The 23332-nt window shown below is 36.8% G+C and overlaps 1 protein-coding gene across 1 annotated transcript in view; it reads right to left on the reverse strand.

The window, feature by feature from the left end:
• The window catches only part of cfap58 (cilia and flagella associated protein 58), a 133787-nt gene that overhangs the window by 63570 nt on the left and 46885 nt on the right, over positions 1-23332 (reverse strand). Inside the window, exons 11-12 of the mRNA XM_073842567.1 lie at positions 15724-15864; positions 8669-8892 (exon numbers count right to left, since the gene is read on the reverse strand). Coding sequence (XP_073698668.1) covers positions 8669-8892; positions 15724-15864 — 365 coding nt within the window. The remainder of the gene's footprint in view (positions 1-8668; positions 8893-15723; positions 15865-23332) is intronic.

The raw sequence follows: 23332 nt of genomic DNA on the forward strand, positions 1-23332 counted from the left end.
AGACGTGCATAATGAGCAGAGCAGGGGTCCCCCAGGACCAGGATTGAGAACCACTAATGTATAGTAAAGAATACAGTGTGGTTCTGTAAAGTACAGATTACAGAACCACACTGATAATGACATTGTATGTTTGTAGTTATATTGCCTGCAATATTCAGTTTTCCTTTATTCACTACCAACTATAGGATCCAAGTACCTCGTGAAGAAGAGAGACGTGACTCTGAGATGCCTCATTCAATACATGGGAAACAGTGGGCAAGAATCATCTCTGACTACTATGTAAGTATTGTTTAAAAAGCATAGTTTTTTTTTTTTAGACTCTTTTGGGAAAAGCACTTATTCCTCAGATATCAATCTTATGTCTGTCTGAGTTATAGTACGGAGCTGGAGTTGGGGATTGGTTAGCTTGTCTTAGAACAAATATTGTAATTGGGTGGCAATGGCTAGTCTGGCTCTGTCAAAAGTTCAAAAACACACCTACAAACACCCAAATGTATGTGTATGAACCAGGGTCCCCTTTTTGTCTTTCAGTTGCTTGTGGACTTGATTTAAAAAAATAAGTTGTTTTTTTTTTTTCTTTTCTTTTTTTTAAACTGCATTTTAACAAAAGTAAAATCCTTGTTTTACATTAATGCAGGAGTCATAATCATCTGATGATAAACTGTAAGAGTGGCATTTTCAGAGCTTTTACTTAACCACGCCTTTTGAAGATTGTTCTCTGTTGCAACTTATTGTTCTGTTTATTCTCATACAGGGACAAACGGAGAGCAGCGTCCTTGAGGATTTGAACATGTGCAGATATATGTCTGGCGTGAACCAGATGCAGTGGGCATCATCATAGAGGGAAACCCAGTGCTTACTGATCTTGGAAATTTGGCCAGGGCATGGTGCCTGCTTCCAGGAATGACATTTGCTCCGAACCTGCAGTTTCCACCACAACTCTGCAAAACATTTGAGGTGTTCCAAAGACTTTTTGTGGAATTTGACACACTGCGCCCAAAGCCTTCCTCCCGTTTATGTAATTTTTGTTTATGTAATTTTTAATGTTAAAATGTCTACAACATTAACATTAAAATTGATTACAGAAACTTAGTGCACCCAATTGTTTGTACATGGCAGCTGTTAATAAACGTTGGAAACGAATACCTCTCTTTCCTTATTAAAGTTATGGCAATACTAACTAATTATTTCAAGTGGATTAAATAAATAACTTGTCTAAATTAAGAGTAATAGAGTAAATTAATTAATTAAAATAAAAAAGTTTAATTTTTTATTTTAAATGTTACTTATTTTAACTAAGTATGATTTGGGCAATATGTTGCTCTTTGTCATAAAGTTTAAACTCAAATGTTTTGCTTTATATTGTAGACGCTACTTAATTTTTTAGCATAGAGTAAAATAAATAATACTGATTTTTACCAAATCAAAATAACAAGAATTTCACTAAACTTACAAAAAGTAGTTGGAAAATGTTGCCTTATTTTTTTTGAGTTGAATCTAAGTAACAGTTTTTACAGTGCACTAGTACTCAAGGTAATCAGTTGCCACAAACTGTTTACGTTTTACATGATTTTAAGTATTGTGTAATTAAAGTGTTTGAGTAAAGTGCTACTCAGTAATATTGAGTTAAGCAATACTGATACTTCTTGAGTTTATGTAACTTAATTTTTAAAGTTTTGTTAACTTAATACAATGGCACAAATGATTAAAAATTGAGTCATAATAACATAATATTTGAGCAGACTTAATGAAAATTTTTAATTAAACTGTAATCAAAAAGTAGATGCAACGTAATCAAAATATTTATCTTCTAAAAACAAGACATTTTTTAAGTTTATTAACTCAAAAAAGTAAGGTAATCAGTTGCCTAAGTTTTTTTTTTTTGAGTTTTGAGTTTTGTTTACTTTATCAGGGTTTACAGTGTAGTTATTACTGCACAAAAAAAACAAAAAACAGGATGATGCAAGACTGCTTAGGGGTTTGTTTTGCTATAATGGCCATCTGACTGATTATTTCTTGCTTATACCATTTTTTTAAATAAAAGAAAGTTGACATTTTTCTCTCCCCATTTGAATCATTTGAATGAGTTTTACCAGCTGCCACGAACATGTGTAAAGATTGCATGCATAAACCTCTACTACCTGAGGGATTGTATCTTTGGTTTGACTGGGGAAAGTGGCCTATTACTGTATGGCATGTCACAAGTAAGGCTCAAGGTAGCACAGCTAGCAGTTAGACAATGCTTAAGACAATGCTTAAGGAACATGTATTTAATTCTTGTGAAATATTCATGCTGGTCTGAATAGAAATTCATTTCTAGGAATTCATCTGTCAGGATGCCACTGCTTTTTAAATTTCCGTTTTTCTAATAAGCAAGAAGATGAGAGGAACATATGCTCCTGATCTGTATGCTTTAACTAGAGCTGAATAAAATACAGAGTAGGATTGGCAGACATTTATTTTGCTAAACTTTGTGTTAAAAAGTCTGCAAAGCTAACAATAAAAACATGCATTTCCAAAAGATGTTATTTACATAGATTTATCGTATATATTTATTGGCAGTGTTGTGTTGACAAATTAAGGTTTTGATACTCAAAAATTTAATAATAACAATAATAATAATAATGGTTATACCTTTGATGGTGATGATCATGATTATTATTATTTTGAATAAATTGCATGGTATACCAGTCCAGAAGAGGACCATGATACTCAAAAAAAAAAAATAATAATAATAATAATAAAAATAAATATAACCATTATTATTATTAGGAATACACTGCATGCTATAATAGTCCAAAAGAGGACCATACATAAATAAAGGTTATTATTAACTTTGATTATTATTATTACTACTACATTTATTCATGGAAAATATGGTACTTTTTTAGTAACATGCCCTGCAATCTTAGTGTGCAATGTAGACTAAATTTACTTTCATGCAGTATGAAAGAGGATAATGTTCCATACTTCATCACAGTTCACACATGCCATGATCCGCACACACACAGGGGGGAAAAATCATCTCCTTTTTTAATTTGTAGAAAGTGACATATTTCAGTGATATACTGACTGCTAAACTACAAATGTTAACGCTTAAGAGAAGAAATAGAATAATAAAGTTAGAAAGGATGGAGGACAAGTGCTAGTGGGCACCAGTGGGAGACAGATACGGAGGAAAAGAGAAAAAAAAGCGAGCCGTTACAGAAATGTGCCTACAGCGGTACACATATAAAACAATGAGCTGTGATAGAGTCCAAGGCCTCTGTCCGGAAAATGTGCAGCAGTGAGCTAAAATGTCAAAGGTAAGGTCTATCTGTTGTAACCTCTCTCTCTCATTCTGTTTTTCTTTCTATTTCCATCCTTATTTCAGAGAAGCAATTATATAATGTTCCTCTAATGCAATAAAAACAGGCGGAATGGAGTGGGGGAAAGAAGTTTGAGAGCAGTAGAACACGTACTAATGCTTGTGTTTTAATTGACGTGAAGTGCACGTAAGGGTAACCCTGCGATTCAGGCAGACTTAGCCAAACATAATTTATTTTGGAGTACGGGCTCTTTGAAATCATTTGAAATGGAAAGACCTCCTCATTACAGTAGACAAACACACAACGCAACAATCTGGTTCAAAGCTGGATCAAAGAAAAAACTCATGCACACATAAACACACACTTTCATTGGTCCATGCTCTGTATTGTTCATTCCACTCTGTGGTTTGAATTTTCTAATGAATATTCCAGACAAAAAGCAACAGAATTTTGCTCATTACGGCATAATTTATCATGGTCTCATTTACTGCAAAATTGGTAAGTAAAAATCAGTACCATACTGTTCTTCAAACAATATGAACACTGCTACTTTGAACAGCAGTATGGTCAAACGAACACTTGAGGTGGCTTCATTGCCTAATAGGAATTTAGAATTTTAAGCAATCTAGTCATTTATATAGTGTAGAACAGTGGCTAATATACACTTGAAGTCAAAAGTTTACACACACCTTGCAGAATCTGCAAAATGTTAATTATTTTTGTAAAATAAGGCAGAAAATGCAAGGAATTTTTATTTAGTACTCAGCTGAATAACATATATCACATAAAAGATGTTTACATGTAGTTCACAAGAGAAAATAATAGTTAAATTTATAAAAATTACCCTGTTCAAAAGTTATACACTTGCTTCTTAATACTGTTGTTGATTAATTGTTACTTGAATGATCCACAGCTTTTTTTTGTTTTTTAGTGAAAGTTGTTCATGAGTCCCTTGTTTGTCCTGAATAGTTAACCCCCCCCCCCCCCCCCCCCCCCCCCAAAAAAATAGAGTTTTCAGCATTTCTATGTATTTGAACCCTTTCTAACAATGACTGTATGATTTTGAGACCAATATTTTCACACTGAGGACAACTAAGGGACTCATATGCAACTATTACAAAAGGTTCAAATGCTCACTGATGCTCCAGAACAAAACATGCATTAAGAGCCAGGGGGTTAAAACTTTTGAACAGAATGAAAATGTGTACATTTTTCTTACTTTGCCTAAATATATTTTTTCTTATTTAGTACTGCCCTTCACTCATAAACACTCATAAACAACTATTACTAAAAAAAACAAAAAAAAAAAAAAAAAAAAAAACAGCTGTGGATCATACTGGTAACACAGTATTAAGAATCAAATGTATGTAAACTTTTGAATGGGGCAATTTTTATAAATTCAACTACTATTTTCTATTGTGAACTATATGGTAACGTCTTTTATGTGAAATCTCTTATTCAGGTCAGTACTAAAAAAAACATGCATTTTGGTAAAATGATTAACATTTAGCAGATTCTGCAAGGTGTATGTAAACTTTTAACCTCAACATGTACCGGTACATGCTTCCAATTCACAGCATTCATGCACACAATGGACATTTAAACATGAATGCAATCATCTCGATTCACGATTTGTTAATCCCAGTAGCCTCAATCTCAATTATTTATAGCAATTTTGCAGCCCTATAGTTCAACCTCTTTAAAATTTCATTGGAAGGTCACAAACCTTATAATAAGAATACACATGTAATCTCTCAGTTGTAATTCTCATGAAGATTTAAGTACCTTATCATGATATGGGGTGACCTTGCGGGTAGTGTGAAAAGTCTGAGCATGTATCTATGTATGATTTAAAATTGCATAAATTATCATTATGTACATGAGCCTTGATTGCAATCTCTTTTGAGAAGTAGAGTTCATTCGACAAAGTGGTTGCATTTACATTCCAATCATTCTCTGTCTCTGTTGAGTGGATGTTGGGGAGAAAGTAAAGTAAGCTCCCTTGGTGTGTTGGAATGCCATTCTTATGGATCGGAGGACTTCTCGACCATCTTTTCTACAGCTTTATTTTTGGTTGTATATAGCACGGTTTAATTGCTAAGTTGCACAGAGGCAGAGGACTATTTGTGACTGAATCATAAGCTTGTTGACAAGAGTTCAGGGGCCGATGAGTTGACAAACTAACACAGCGACGTCAAGTCAAAGTTATCACTCTAGCACCTTCCGCTTCAGTAGGTGACAACAGCGGTACAGCAACTCTCCTTAGGTCACTACAGGAATAGATGGAAGTCCCATCCGAATTTGTTAGGGGCTTTTTGGAGCATCACTGATACAAACTATTCTGAAATGTTTCAGAAATCTTCTTCTATGAGATTCCCAGATATCTTTCTATGAAATGGGATCCATTCCTTTGAGATTGTTCAAAAGCTTGTGGTCAGTTTTGGGCTTTTTACTTTATTTTATGTTTTATCATTATAAATGTTTAAATGTATATTTTTATTTTATTATTATTTTTGGAGGGATCAGATTTATTTTATTTCAGACACAAAAATACGAAGCATCATAACTGTTTTCAACATGGATGATAATAAGAAATGCTTCTTGAACATGTATCAGTATACTGGAATGATTGCTGAAAGATCATGTGACACTCCAAACCACTGTTGCCAAGTCTGTGGTTTTCCCACGGAATTAGGCTACTTCAACACTGTTAATGCGGATTGTTTTTCATGTCTGCGGGTTGAAGTGACCCCAATAATATGATAATTAGCCACTGGAATGCGAATTTTACCAGTGTGTTTGGGCTAGTTTTGAGTAGCTTTTTTTTAGTAGTTTTGTTGTGAAAACCTGGCAACCCTGCTTCAAACTGTTCTATGGATTACAAAACAAGATTTTAACAAATTTCCTGGTAGAAATGACAGTTCATAGACAGCATGTCCATCATGCTTCAAAGTAGATCAAAAATAAAAGATGCCATAACCATAAAAGATTCTCATATTCTCCAGAAATGTGAAAGCAACCATTCCTTTTTAATGGAGCTACAGTATAGATATATATACTAAAAGCACAGATGTGCATTTCAAAGGAGCAGATCAGGCAAAATGTCCAAATGCATTCCATTTGCGTTATTTATGCAGCATCCTGTGCCATGAGTAAAGACAATAACCACACTATAAACACACTGTTTGGTTCTGTTGTGCTCAGTCTAGCTGCTCTAATACAAGAAGCAGTTTTGAAACTTTGTGCTGTATTTGTGTTGAATCCCTCATTTGTATATTGCTTTGGATGAAAGCGTCTGCTAAATGTGTAAATGTAAACACAGAAGGATGTCAGCTCCTCTTGAGACTTTCCTTTCATGGACTTGTCCCAGAAACCCTTAAGTCTAAAGGAAATATTGCTCCACACCCAAGCACCGATATGCTACAGTCAGCGTCTTTTAGGGAACTACATTGCACTGATGACAGCAATAATGACTAAAATTTGCCACCTGTTTACCATAGAGGCTTGTATATCAGCGGAGATCTTGGCATCCAAGCTCGGCATCAAGTCAGCCCATCTGGCACAGCGGCTGCTGACTAGTCTCTCTGAAACCTTACCACTAGCTCATTGATTCTCACATATGTTTCAGAGTATAGGAAGGACAGTGACACGTGTATGTTTTCAGTTAAGAGTTAAGGGTGCTACAGGGACCTGGATGATTTGAGGAGAGACGTGACGTTTGGCAGATAAATGTTATTTTGAAGCAAAAATGCATTCTGAATTGAGAATGCCATTTCATCTGCAGCCGACTAGCATGTGGCAAATCATAGTTCATGGAATTAAACTCTATGGGTTAATAAAACAAACAAGCCCTTACGCACAGTAGTTTCATTCTTGAGTGAATCAGCTATTTGAACTAATCATTTGAGTGAATGGTTCAATGAGTCACTCATAATGCAGCTGCTTGTTTTCTTCTTGAATGAATCAGTGTTGTGCATGAATCATTTCAGCGAATGTTTCATTGACTCATAAAAACAGCTTGTTTTGTTTTTGAATCGATCAATGTTGTGGACAAATCATTTGAGTGAATTATTCAATGCTTGTTTTGCTCTTGAATCACAGCTTTCAGTAAATCATGTGACTAAATCATAAAAACAGTTTATTGTTTTTCTGCAGCGAATCAGCATTGTGAACAAATCAATTGAGTGAATGAATCAGTGACATTTGTTTAATTCAGAATCACATACTAGTATACTGCTCTTACTATTTTAGCATATCTTTCAATGGAGGAAATAGTAAAAGTAGTATGCTAGGACATGATTTGGAATTTAGCAAGTCATTTGTGTCATTCATAAATGAATTAGAGCTGTGAATTAAACATTTAGGTGAATGATTCAAAAACTCACTTATAAAGCCAGTCGCTTGCTTTCTTCTGGAATTAATTTGTTTTGTGAATGAATCATCCAAGTGAATTATTCAGAGCTGTCTTATTTCTTTATTAAGAAATTTAGATCTGTATATAGAGATTTTTGCTCATTTTCGCTCAAAATCTCTGAAATGTAACCAAAAAGGTATGTTTCTGTGTCTCTCTTATTCTCTGGAAAAAAAAACTTCAGTTAAATTAATTAAATCATTTCGGGCCGATGGAAATTTCAGTACATAATTCAGACTCCAACTCACTGAATGTTTAGTGATTATGCATTGGCTTGAGAGATGGAGGAGAATGTGAGGTCATCACCACCCCTTCTGTTACTAAAATCACCGATAGAGGATTAGTAAAACCCATCTATTATAGATCTGGTTTGACTTTAGATGCGAGACCTGACAGTGCTTTCAAACGTTCCCTCATTTTCCACAGCGAGCTGTTGCCGCCTCCTTTTTTACTCAGCTAAGAACTCCATTAAAAGTGATTTTTATCGCACGTCTTTTGTGACCGAAAAAGTGACTGTTATTGAGAGTGGTGAATTACAGCTTTTGAAAACATCAATAAACATCTAGCGGGGGTCAATACTGACAAGAGAATTATCTGACAAGCATTCAATTAGCTTCGTCTCTTTGTGCTGTATGTACCTTTGATTGCGGCATAATCATTATGTCATTATACCTCTGAAGAGTACATGAGTGTTGCAGAAAAGCGATCATCACCTGCTTCCTGATGTTTTAGAGCAATGGATGTTAAAAAAAAGATACTATAGCTGAATATAAGTTTGACCGTGAATCATAAAGCGGTTCAAAAGTACAACAAAAGAGATTCACTTATACAACATTACGCCAGATTGCTTTCATAATACAACGGTCCAAGCGAATCGATCTCTGACGTCAAACATGTATTAGTTGCAACGTCAAACAGAAACACTAGCGTATGTGGAAAGATGTTTTACCTGAGGTCCTCCACATTAGAGACGGTCTTGTTGAGGATGTTCTTTTCTCGTCTTTGCTTCTTGATCTCCAGCTTCAGGAGTCTGATATCTTCCAGTCTTTCATTGTACTGAATATCACCCTTGTTCATGATGGACTGCTGGAGTTTGATCTTTTCGTACAGTAAAGCCAGTGCTTCGTTTCTCTTCATCAACTGCATCCCCAAGAGGTCACGCTCATTTCTCACCTTAATAACAAACACATAAACACATGCACAATCAATACACAAATGTACATAAAAGGTAACATACCAAAATCTTAGTCAGAAGTCAATACCAAAAACAGTAAAATTTCACTATACTTGGTACTGGAGTTCTGGAACTTGTAACACTTCTTCGAGCAACTGTGAGAAAACCTTTAGAAGTACTTTCACCTCTGACTGAGGTAAGGCGATATATTATAGAAATAAAAGGCAGGCCAGTGTTTTCTGCAAAGATTTGATGACTCAGCAGTGCTAGTCTTTTCAGGATAATAGCCAAAAACTTCATGCAACATGACAAATGTTGTGAAGGTGTGGGAGAGTGTCTTATAAAGAAGTTTTAGGGTCTTTTACTTAGAGGTGTTACTTCAATCGATTTTAACAAAAAAGTCAGAGGGAATAAACATTTGGAAGGTCGTATGCAATAAATAAATAAAACATATATACTAAAAGGAAGTTAAGTAAAATGGTAGGCTGATTTTCTTTCTGAACTTTCACTAAACTACACTTTCTGTACAGAATTCTGCATAAATATAAAGTCAACTGTGACATGTTATACCCAAACATTCTTCATACAGTGGCCTACCAGTAAAACTGATAAAAATTTGGGACCAAAATTATTCAGAGACTTTGACCTGACCATGTTTTGCTTAACCTTTTTATACCACAGACTGAACAAAATCTGCACTTGCAAAAAAAAAAAAAAAAAAAAAAACATTTTTAAGCAATTTAAGCAAATTAAGGATTTTTGGTTGATTGTAATCCATTCTTGTAATCCTTTATCTGACATTATCAAGATGAATTTGTTCTGACACAGTTTAACCCTGAGTACTTGTCATATTTTATTACCATTTTCTAAACTATAGCAAATAAACTGTGATTATGTGAGAAATTTTGCAGGTGTCTGAATCAATTTTCGTTTGACTGTATGTACAGTGTTGGGAAGTTTACATTGCAAACTGTATTTAAAATGTAATAAGCAATATAACTGATTACATTTGATTACTTTTTGATTACTTTTTTAAATTTATTTTCACATTTAGTCATTTAGCATATGCTTTTATCCAAAGCAACTTACAAATGAGGACAATAGAAGCAATCAAACCAACTTCAAAATCCTTAATCTCTTGAATTATTTATAATAATTAAAAGCACTGCCACCACAAAATATGACTTTAGCGATTGTTCTGAGGTTAAATACAGACTTAAAGTCATAACAAGAAACAGTAAATGCTTCTTGTTATGTAAAATGAATACAAGAAGTTTTCAGATATAACCCCCTTTGTATTTGTTAACATTTTCATAAGCAGCTGTAAATTAATTAGACATTTTCTCTCAGTAACTGTAACAGATTACAGTAATTTTTTTTTTGTAATTAAATTATGCAACATGTAACTAGTTATTTCTAACTCTAGTAATATAAAAGGTATTTGTTCCATGACACACACTGTAAAAAATTGCCATGATTTTACTGTAAAATACAACAGTAAAGAAAAAAATATTAATTGATTAACGGTAAGTTACCCTGCTATATACAGTAAAAAACTGTATTGGCCATTACATGTAATTTTAGGGTAGTATACTGTTTTTGGAAGTGAAACAGAATATATAATTTACAGTAAATAACTGTAAATTAACATTCCAAGAATTAACATCTCAGTTAATGAAATTACGGTATTTAAATGTGAATTTAAGTCAAATTCGTAAAACCTAAAATGTTGCTGTAAAAATGCAACAGTAAAAATCTATTAATTGATTAATGGTAATTCCCCTAATATATATGGTAAAAAACTGTATTGCCATTACATGTAATTTTACAGTAGTATACCATTTTTGGAAGTGAAAAAGAATATATAATTTACCGTAAATAACCGTGAATTAACATTCCAAGAATTAACATTATCTCACTTAATGAAAATACGGTATTTAAATGTAAATTTAATTCAAATCCATAAAAACCTAAAATGTTTCTGTAAAAATCCAATAGTAAACACCTATTAATTGATTAACGGTAATTCCCCTACTACTGTATATACGGTAAAAAACTGTATTGGCCATTACATGTAATTTTATGGTAGTACACCATTTTTAGAAGTAAAAAAAAATATGTATAATTTACAGTGAATAACCGTAAATTGGCATTCCAAGAATTAACATTATCTCAGTTAATGAAATTATGGTATTTAAATGTAAATTAAAGTCAAATCCGTAAAACCTAAAATGTTGCTGTAAAAATGCAACAGTAAAAAACTATTAATTGATTAATGGTAAGTTCCCCTACTATATACGGTACAAAACTGTATTGGCCATACATTAAATTCCCAGAATTAACATTATCTCAGTTAATGAAATTACAGTATTTAAATGTAAATTAAAGTCAAATCCGTAAAATGCTGCTACCGTATTTTTTATGGTAAAATCTGGCAACCACAACTGACATTTTTTCTACCGTGAATTTTACAGGGATCTTTTTTTTTTTTTTTTTTTTTTTTTTTTTTTTTTTGCTTTTTTGCAGTGTACAGTATACAATATGGTTTGGGGAGTTCAAAGATGTACAGACAATGAAGCTTTATTAATGTGTGTGGATAGCCAGAAAAGTGTGGAAGCTGGTGTCAGCAGAGGCAATTTGGACAGAATGCCCTTTGAATGGGTTAACCTTTACCAAAGAACCAATGTCAGCAATGTACAGCAGCAGATATTAACATTACACTGACTTTATGATCTCTAATAGTGACTCAATTGACTTACAAAAGATCATGTTAAAATCTGTTACAAAATGTGCTGAAAAAGTATGTATGCAGATTTTTACATAAAAAAACTCATATTCAAGTCTACATTTAAAGCCATACATCAAAATTTAAGTCAGCTAAAAAAACAAACAAGGATCTGAGAAAAGTGTAATTTTACTCATGCTGATTTCATACATTTTTGAAAAGCGATCAACTTTAAATGTAAAAACTAATAGCATAATAAATAAATAAAAATAAATAAATAATACAATATTAAACATGCTTTCAAGGTAAACAGTATTTAGTACACATTTTTAAATCCTGAATACAATGCTATTTTAATAAGGTTATTAACTAAGAATATCTGAAACTAATCTCGTCATGTCAAGGCAAACTTTAAAAAACTACAGGCTTTGATAAGCAAACATAAGTGGAATATTTTCTAAAATAATATTTTAAAACAAAACTTCTTCAGCGCTTTTTAAGAAGAATTTCCTTTACAAATATACGTTGTTTTTTTTCTTTCTTTCTTTCTTAAAAACTTTCTCCAGACATCTCCTTGACATTTTAGAGCTTAAACCCCCCTCAAAATGATCAAACCAAACTTTAAATCAGTAACTGAAATTATGTTCATCATAGGATACATATAATTCAAACCAAAAAAAGCTTCTACTATTTGAATTGCTTGTCTGGTCATCTGGTTAATCATGTTCGACTGCTGACTTACTGAGATCAGAAGCACTAAATATTTCAGAACGGCAAGACCAATTTAGGCCTCCCCAGTGTCTCAATTTCCTTTTGCTATTTTAAAGAGAGTTTGACCCTGTTCCCATTGGACTTTCTTAGAAGTGAGATTCCAGATCTAATGACTTTTGAGTGAACCTAGATTACGTTCCCCTTCAGTCGTTTCACTACGACGTTACATATGGGAACTCGCTTGAGAGTCCAATCATCTCTGAGCCTTATTCAAAAGGCCAATGAAAATTGGCGAGTGGCATTTGCATGCCAAGCCACGCCCCGTACATACGGGTATATAAGATGGCGGCATGCAGCCAGTCATTCAGATTTTTGCTTCGGAGCCTCTATGCTCGAGCCTTTACAACGAGAAAAAGAAAGCGTTCCTGCTCTACTGCTCTACTCTACTCTACAAGAGTGTTTGGCAGCCGCCAGCGGGATCCTGCGGGCGGCCGTGGTCACGCCACTGGGCTTGCTTCATATGAGATCGCTTCAGCGCTGGTTACACGATCGAGTCCCAAGACGGGCATGGCACCGTGGCACACTGCGGATTGGCGTTTCCCCGCAGTGTCGCCGCCTATTCAGCCCGTGGTCAGACCCTGCCTTCCTTCGGGCTGGAGTGCCCCTGGGACAGGTGTCCAGGCACGTCGTGGTTTACACGGATGCCTCCACCATGGGTTGGGGTGCTGTATGCAATGGGCAAGCAGCATCGGGCTCCTGGACAGGACCTCGACTGCAGTGGCACATCAATTGCCTCTAGTTGTTGACTGTGCTTCTGGCCCTTCGTCGCTTCCGATCGACGTTGCGCCAGAAGCACGTGCTTGTTCGTACTGACAGCAATGCGACTGTGGCTTACATCAATCGCCAGGGCGGCCTCTGCTCCCCTCGCATGTCACAACTCGCCCGCCGTCTGCTCCTCTGGAGTCAAACGTGGCTGAAATCGCTACGTGCCATTCACATACCAGGGGAACTCAACCGTGCAGTGGATCAGCTCTCACGGCAGTCCACAAACCCTGGAGAATGGCGACTCCACCCCGAGACAGTCCAGCTGATTTGGAGTCATTTCGGCCAGGCTCAGATAGATCTGTTCGCTTCCCCCGAATCCTCCCACTGATAGCTCTTTTACTCCCTGACTGAGGCTTCCCTCGGCAGAGACGTGCTGGCACACAGCTGGCCTCCGGGGCTCAAGTACGCCTTTTCCCCCAGTGAGCCTCCTTGCACAGACCCTGTGCAAGATCAGGGAGGAGGAGGAGAAGGTCTTGCTGGTTGCGCCACACTGGCCCACCCGGACCTGGTTTCCAGAACTCATTTCCCTCGCGGCAGCCCCACCCTGGAAGATCCCCTTGAGGAAGGACCTTCTTTCTCAGGGGATGGGCACAATTTGGCACCCGTGCCCCGACCTGTGGAACCTGCATGTCTGGCTCCTGGACGGGATGCGTCAGACCTCGCCGGCCTTCCCCAGGCCGTGAGAAATACCATCACTCAGTCCCAAGCTCCCTCTACGAGGCAGGCTTACCCACTGAGGTGGGGTCTGTTCGTGGACTGGTGTTCCTCTCGAGGAGAGGACCCACAGAAATGCACGATTGCAGTAGTGCTTTCCTTCCTGCAAGAGAAGTTGGAGCGCAGGCTGTCCCCTTCGACTCTCAAAGTGTACGTTGCTGCCATTGCAGCGTATCACGATGCAGTAGATGGAACATCCCTGGGTAAGCACCAACTCATCGTGAGGTTCCTGCGAGGTGCAAGGAGGATTAACCCTCCCAGACCGCACCTCGTACCCTCTTGGGATCTCTCCGTCGCCCTCCGCGGCCTACGGGAGGCCCCATTTGAGCCACTTGTGTCAGTTGAGCTGAAATTCCTGTCACTTAAGACAGCGCTCCTGACTGCACTGGCCTCAATCAAGAGGGTAGGGGACCTACAAGCCTTCTCTGTCAGCGAAACGTGCCTTGAGTTCGGGCCCGGAGATTCTCATGTCATCCTGAGACCCTGGCCCGGTTATGTGCCCAAGGTTCCCACCACGCCCTTCCGCGATCAGGTGGTGAACCTGCAAGCTCTGCCCCCGGAAGAGGAAGACCCAGCTTCTGCGCTGCTGTGCCTTGTTCGTGCTCTGCGCATATACGTAGACCGTACTCGGCACTTCAGACGCACCAAGCAGCTCTTTGTCTGCTTCGGAGGTCAGCAGAAAGGGAATGCTGTCTCCAAACAGAGGTTGGCCCATTGGGTGGTGGAAGCCATCTCCCTGTTTTATTTATATCAGGGAGAGCCATGCCCCTTAGCTGTTCGTGCCCACTCCACTAGGAGTGTTGCCTCATCCTATGCGTTGGCTCATGGTGCCTCACTAGCAGATATCTGTAGAGCTGCGGGCTGGGCAACACCTAATACCTTCGCTAGGTTCTACAACCTTTGCGTAGAGGCCGTTTCCTCCCGTGTCTTAACATAGACTTCAGGTGAGCGGGAGGACGGCTGGTGTTAGCTTGCTGCACCATTCCCACGTGGATCCGTGCGCCATTTCCCAGAATGTTCCCTCCGGCGAACCCTGGGTCCTCCATGCCCCGCAGTCAGGCCTAGATGCGGAGTAGTCCCTGACTGTGATCCTGCCTGGGTCTCCTTCGCCCCGCAGGTTGTGGCTATACTTTTCAATATTCCAGCGGAGAAGGCCACTGTTTCCCTCGTATATCCCTAAAAGCTTATGGATATATTGAATTATTCTCATTTCCACATGTTAAGATTCATGTGCTCCCTCCCACCCCCCCCAACCCATGCTTCAGACAACTGGCATCCCTGTAGGGCCCCTCTATTGGCCCTCAGGGCGTTGGGAAGGTTACATTACAATTACCATCTGCTGACACGTCCGCCTGTCAGCACGTGGGGTTGTGCGTAACGCGGCGTCAGGGTCGTGACCTGTTCCATGGGTCTGTTCCCATATGTAACGTCGTAGTGAAACGACTGAAGGGGAACGTCTAGGTTACGAAGGTAACCCTCGTTCCCTGAAGGAGGGAACGGAGACGTTACATCCCCTGCCACGACCCTCGCGCCGCGCTGACGACGACTCGATCCGGCTCCTCAGCAAAAACCTGAATGACTGGCTGCATGCCGCCATCTTATATACCCGTATGTACAGGGCGTGGCTTGGCATGCAAATGCCACTCGCCAATTTCCATTGGCCTTTTGAATAAGGCTCAGAGATGATTGGACTCTCAAGCGAGTTCCCATATGTAACGTCTCGGTTCCCTCCTTCAAGGAACGAGGGTTACCTTCGTAACCTAGACGTTCTCTTTCATCCTTAGCGTAAACAGCCTATTGAAGCAGGAACGCAAGGACACGCAGACACTCACTGAAACTTTCCACCTGTCTGTACCTGATCGAGCTCTTTTTTCTGCCGGATCCTCTCAGCATCAGCCTCCGCTATGATCTTCAGCAGCTCACGTTCCTCTGCCTCCTGCTTCTCAATGAACTGCTTCGTCTCCTGAGCCTGTTGCCTCATCTTCTGCAGCTCAGCCTAGAAACAAGGCAATCGATGCAAAAGACAACAGAAAAGAGTTAAAAACAAAACTGAGAAATTATTTTATTGTTTCATGCATGTCATTTTTCACATTTCACATTAACATTCACTCCTTCTCTCTCAAGAATCAAGATTAAAATGAGCTTTACTGACATGATAAACAGGTTTACATTAGTAAACACTGCACATACATGCACAATAGATGCTCTTTAGGGGTCTGCATAAAGAGGATCGAATATGTTGCTGATTTATGTGTAGTGCGTGAGGTTCAAAAGTGCAGTTGTGTTTCCATCTCATTTTGTGTGCAGCAGGAGCACAGCATGTCCTCCTTCAGAAGCGAGGACCGTCTGTGTCTGGCTTTCTTTGTGTCTAGGCTATGTTTGCTGATTCTGTAAACAGTCAGGAGTTTAAGTTCAGGGTTGGTCACAGTAGTCAGGTATTCTCTTACGCCGTATCCCATTACAATTTTCCTCCTTTTGTTGTAATTTCTGCCCAGAGTACAAAAGAAACCTGAAATAAAAATGGGCTCTAATTACTCTCCTAATAAACGCCCCTGGTTTTTATTACATGCAATTCATCAGCACATATTATTCCAAAGAAAAAAAATGTTTGTTTTTATAGTCATTCATCAAAATGTAATCATTTTCTCTGCCGCTTTAAAAATCGTTTATTTTTTGCTGATGTAACCAAGGCGGAACAGGCGAGGGAAATAACTTTAACTAGTAATAACAAAGCTTTCACTTGTTCACTTTTTTTCAACTCCACCCTGTATTATAAATACACATTAAGAACAAACTGCATCAGCTTTAAGTAGTTTTGTTTCATTTCATGATAATCTAATTTGGCTTGATTCATCTTTTTTTCCTAAGGTCCTGCTGAACATGTTTTGCTCTGACTCAGTGAGCTATTTTAAGGCCAATTCACATTGCATCGACAGACGGCAACAGACGTTAGGTTTGTCTGATCAGTGTGTTACCCCTGTTGCCATTGGCCAGCCCTTTTTGCCAATTAAACATGTTGAACTGGTGTTTGTTGGGTCTTGCAATTTCTGAAAAATTGCTTAATGTAGTCAGTTATCAGCATTGGTCTGCGTCTGTCAGTGCAGTGTGAATTGGCTTTTAGAGGTCACAGACTTCTTGTTTGTTCTGCAGGTTTTATTTGCTGTTTTATGATGCACTTTTCTAGAATTCTGCCTGTAAAATCTGTTGGGTTTTTGTCTTATTTAGTAAAATCTAATTTATTTAAATTAATTTATTACGTTTTACACAGGGTTGAGAAGAAAGCAGTGTCTATGTGCTCATAATTATTTATACATAATTATGCTTTTGCTTATGAGATTGGTTAGGTTTTGGAAAATAAAATAAAATAAAATAAAATAAAATAAAAAATAAAAATGCTTTTGCTCATCAGTTCGGTTTTGGGTAGAGATTAGTGAAATTCAATTCAATTCAATTTTACTTAAATTAGCTTTAGAGTTATTTCATTTAGCGCTCATAAGTATTTATACATAATTTAATAAACTAAAAATATAAAATAAATAAAAATAAGAAAATAAAATAAAATTAAAGCTGCAAGCAGCGATGAATGGGCCCTCGCCTTCTGCGCAGTCGCCATCCCGATAGCATCAGGAAAACAGTGGCCAGTGGGCACATGCATTCACAGTAACCTTTAAACCACCCTCCCCTCTCCCTCCTTCTCTCTCTCTCTCTGTCTCTCCCTCTCATCCCCTCCCCCTGCACTCACTCTAACACTCAACACATATACACACACACACCCAAATAAAGGCAGAGTGAAAAAAGATGTCTGATAGCTTTTAAATTTTCTTTTATTCAGAGAGTTTTGTATATCTATGAAAATGAACAGTTTCCTTAGAATGACTAGTTCTCTGTATGAAACAAGTTTTAAAGTGTTTGGATGCTGCACTTTAAAGATATAAAATTACTGAAAATGGAAAATGAAATTCTAAGCATGTTATCTGCCTTTTTTACATGTGCCATGGCAATAGTATTTGATGCATCAGGGACACCTTTACAGATTCTCATCGGCCGTGTTTTGACATTATTGTGATGAAGTTTGAAGCAAATTGAGTAAAATTAAGAGGCTGAGTTAAAAAAAAATTCAAAAACGTCACGCTTTCTGCTGCCAGTTGGTGGCGCTATAACTTTGACTCATAATAGTCACATCTCTGTGATCCGCATCAGACGACGAACAAACTGCTGAAGTTTGGTCAAAATCAGACAAAGTATGTCAAAGTTATTAGGCACTTCCTGTTTCTCATTTCTCGCCATAACTTTGTCGCCCCACCACGGCCAAACCGTTCGAGATATCAAAAATTCCCTCGCAATTTTGTGTCCCCAATGTCTTGAGGTCATGTTGACCGAGTTTGGTGGCCATCGGTGGAAAGGCCTAGGAGGAGTATTTCAAATTCCATTGCATGCGATTTTTAGACATCCCTGAATAGTTGACTTCCTGTTTGGCGAAGCACGGACTATGAGTGCGAAAGTTGTTCGGCCCGATGAGATCTATATGTGTATGAATTTTGGTGAATGTAGGTCAATTGGTGTGCGCTCCAGAGCCCCTCAAAATTCGACATGGTTTTAGCTGTGCCAATCCATTCTGGGCTCGGGCCCTAATAATGTTTTTGCTCATGATATTGGTTAGATTTAAGGTAGTGGTTAGTAAAATAAAATAAAATAAAATAAAATAAAATAAAGAGTCTGTCAGTGCAGTGTGAATTGGCCTGTAAAATCTGTTGAGTTTTTGTCTCATTCAGTAAAATCTTTTTGCATTGTCTCTGAAGTAATCTATTGTATGATGTTTTAATGTTACAAGAGTGTAGTTTAACACAGGGTTGACAACAAAGCAGTGTTTCAGAAGTCAATACCAATGAAAATGAATGGTTCTCAACAGCAGTTTTGATACCAGAGCCAAAACTATTGATCATACTGTAATTTATACATAATTATGCTTTTGCTTCATAGATAATTATGCTATTGAAAATAACTATGTGCTCAGAATTAATTAAACATAATTATGGTTTTGTTTATGATATTGGTTAGGTTTTGTGATAAAATAAAATAAAATAAAATAAAATAATGATTTTGCTCATGATATAAGTTAGATTTCAGGTATAATAAATAAATAAAATAATAATAATAAAATAAAATAAAATTACTTTTGCTTGTGATATTGGTTAGGTTTTGGGTAGGGATTAGTAAAAATAAAATAAAATAAAATAAAAAAATAAAATAAAATAAAATAACATAAAATAAAATAAAATAAAATAAAATAAAATAAAATAAAATAAAATAATGATACTAAATGATACTAAAATAATACAATCTGTAAGTAATCTACCCAGCTTTAGTAGTTATATTATTTGCACTGCATAAATCATAGCTTAATACATTAATATAGATTGAACACTGTCTGACTTTGAGAAGCAGGAGGCTTGTAATTTAAATTAGCTTTAGAGTTATTTCATTTAGACTTAACTATGTGCTCATGTTTGGTTTTAAAGGGCTTATTAAAATGACTAAATTAATCCATCCAGGAGCAGTGGGGGGTTTCTCCTTTTTTTCTGCAATGTTGTTTAATGAATATTAATGATATAATACATGCTGACAGATCAATTAGGCACATCCCTTATTTTGACATCAGAGTTTTTGTCTCACCTATTCATAGAGACATAACTTGTTGTGTTTACTTAATATTACACCAAGACAGGCATTTTGACCAAAAAGTCTGTCAGAAATTGTGCTAGAGGTCGAGACACTGCAGTAATTTCCCCTTGGTGGGAGACTGTGGCACTTCATAAAGACATTTGACTTGAAAATCCATCTCTGTCTCTCACCCCTCTTTGACACTTATTTGGTCGCCAACGGCAAACGAGGTGGGGTAAACATATAGGTCTGCCAAGAAGGTAGAAAACAGACAAAAAAAGTGGATGGGAAAGATAAAAAGAGACAGAGGGAAGACAAGCGTGAGTGTTTTACACTTCATTTGATACCAGTCTTAACCTTTATCCCCTGAGAGGGAGAAAGGGAGCGCAAGAAAGCTGTAGAAGCAGCAGGCGGGTTGTCTTAAAGACCAAAGATCCTGTTTTCAGCAGCAGCTCAGGTGCACGTCCCAAACTCTAGACCCATGTTGACATGTACGGTAGGTGAGATGCTGCAAGTTGTTTTTATAACTAAATTGCTGCATAGCTGTCTCTTGTGAGATTATTTATATATACAATATTGCTCAAAAGTTTGTAGTTAGTACTGATTAGGCTCACCAATATTATTATAATTTAAAATAACCATGTTCTGTTTTAATACATTTTAAAATGTAATGGAAAAGCTGAATTTTAAGAGGTTATTACCATTCTAATATTTCTCTAATATTATTATCAATGCTGAAAACTTTAGGTTTCAGGTAGGGATTTGTAAAAGTACAGTAAACTAAACTAAACCAAAATAAAATTACATTTTGGCAGAATTCTGCCTTCAAAATATTGTTGTTGTTGTTTTGTCTCTTTTAGTAAAATTTAAAAAATCTAAAACTCTAAGTAAATTCATTCAATCAGTTAATTAATATTAATCCAATAATTTAGTCAAATTCTGATTGGAATGTCAGTTTATATTATATTTCATTCACACAGGGTTGACAAGAAAGCAGTGTTTCAAATGATAAAATAATGCATTTGCTCATGATATCGGTCAAGTTTCGGGTAAGGATTAGTAAAACTAAAACAAAATAAAATAAAATAAAATAAAATAAAATCATTATATCGGTCAGGTGCTGCCTTTTTTAAATAGAAATCTTTTGTATTATAATTGTTTTTACTGTCACTTTTAATCAATATAATACATCTTTGCTGAGTAAAAGCCTTACTGACACTAAATACTTGAACAGTGTATTTAAAAAGGTGAGACTAGTAAAAATGCTATAGCCTACAGTAATACTATGAGATTTATATGCACAAATTAGTTAAACAATTGTACCCTTACTTCTTATTCTGAATATGAAAATGAATATGTTACCTACAAATTGTAACTAAAACATTATTAAATTAATTGCAGTTGTATAATATACAGACAGCCATTTGTCTTATTTATTCATTTCTCATATTAAAATTATGGCATGAATCAGGCTTTCAGACCAAAATGATCAATAATTTAAAATCTAGTCACCACTTGAACACTAAGCATTTTTATTCAACTTCAGACACTTTTATGCCTTTAAAATAAAACATTTTTTTATAAAAAAAATAGTAAAACAGCAAAGAAAAAAGTATTTCAATTTTTCTACTTAAAATTTTCACATCCAGTTTACAAAAGTTTATATACACCTTGCAGAATCTGCAAAATGTTCATCATTTTACCAAAATAAGAGGGATCATATTAAAATGCATGCTATTTTTCCTTCTGAATCATCGGTGACTGTTTGTACCTTCTGTAATAGTTTCATATGAGTCCCTCAGTTGTCCTCAACGTGAAAAGAAGGATCTCAAAATCATACAGTCATTGTTGGAAAGGGTTCAAATACACAAAATGCTGGAAAACAAAGATTTTGAAGGACCTGACTGATTTTTCTGAAGAACAGAAGGCAGGTTACCTGTTCAGGACAAACAAGGGACTCATGAACAACAATCACTAAACAAAAAAACACAGCTGTGAATCATTCAGGTAACAACAAAGGATTAAGAATCAAGCGTATATGTAAACTTTTGAACGGGGTCATTTTTTATAAATTCAGCTATTCTTTTCTCTATGGACTATATGTTAACATCTTTTATGTGAAATGTCTTATTCAGGTCAGTACTGAATAAAAAAAAAATAACATGCATTTTGTATGATCCCTCTTATTTTGGTAAAATCATTAACATTTTGTAGATTCTGTGTAACGAATACAGATTTAATGATTTACACTTGTCCCATAAATGGACTTTCTGTCTTAAAATAATAAAATCCATTGGCATTTTATTCTAAAAATATAATTTACTAAAATATAATACATCATTGGAAAATTCCACACATGTATACTTTGAACACTGTTAGCAGACAAATGAAATAAATGTGCTTGCAAAGACTTCAGAAGGGGTTTCTTCTTCAGAAGCCTTGATGAAGGGGCTCTGACAGCATATTAAATGAACAACAGTGTGCACATAAGATGATAAGACCTTTGACTCCGTCTAAAATCTGGCTTGTTAACACCAAACCAGGAACATCTGCGTGAGGTTGTTGCAAAGGTCGTTCGCCACAGATTCCGTTTAGCGTGAAACGCAGATGAAATTTCGAAAAGGAGAGAATGTCGTTTAGAACCCGGCTGCATTCTTTACACATCATCACTTCCTTTTTTACGACATTAAATTGTGAAAGTTTCTCCCCTCCTCTCTCGGTTCAGTGCTAAACATTTGCAGACAGTGTCTGGAGCATGTAATAAGATTTCTCCGAGATCGATGTCGCTTCTCGGCATGCATAACAACCAGCTGGACGGAGCTGGTGCTGAGAGCAGCCTCTCCCCTCATTACCCCCTGCAGTAGCCTCTCGTGATGAGAAAGTGTAGCCCATTCATTAACATGCTAATCAATTCTTATGAAGTGGCCTAATTGTTTTTTCATGGGGTGAGGGTTAGCCAGTAGACAGATTCAGTGCTGGTTGGTTTCAAAGAACACAAGAGCTTCTTTCTCGGTACGTTTGTGAAGGCTTGAGGTAATAAACAACAACAAGAAGAGCTGAAAGGTCAATGTCTTGGCACAATAGACTTTGTGTGTGGAGACAAGAGACCAGCGGGACAAAAGGGCACTGCTTCCTATGAAGCCGACTGTTAGGGAACCCATCTTATAAATGCTGGAAAATGCCCTTTAAAAGGGTAGCTCACCCTAAAACGAAAAACTGATCATTATTCACCCTTTAGTCGTTCCAAACCTGCATGACTTTTTTCTTCTGCAGAACACAAAAGAACATATTTTGACGAACGCCGGGCCACATTTGATATGACAAAAGTTTAATTGAGGCATGGTTTTCTTCGATCAAATCTTAATTAACCGTCAGCAGCTTTTATACCGCAGTAAAGAGCGGAGTATTTGAGTCGTGCACAGACCACAAAACTGACAGGAGCAGCTCCAGTGGAAGAAAGTGACTGAACCCAAAACTTCAGATGACACACAGCTCATATCTACGTCTCTGTAAGTTACACACTAGATGCATAATATACCATGACAGACAACTAGTCCTGAAAATGTACGGCATGAGTATTGCTATAGAACTGAGTTCCAAACTTGTAAGATTTTCATTCATCTTCGGAACACAAATTAAGATATTTTTGATGACATCCGAGTTTTCTGACCTGCATAGACAGCAATGGAACTGACACATTCAAGGTCCGGAAAGTTAGTAAGAACATTGTTAAAATAGTCCACGAGACATCAGTGGTTCAATTAAAATTTTCTGAAGCTACTAGATGAATTTTTGTGCACAAA

Source organism: Garra rufa, chromosome 6 (genome assembly GCF_049309525.1).
Source record: "Garra rufa chromosome 6, GarRuf1.0, whole genome shotgun sequence".
NCBI classification, from domain to species: Eukaryota; Metazoa; Chordata; class Actinopteri; order Cypriniformes; family Cyprinidae; genus Garra; species Garra rufa.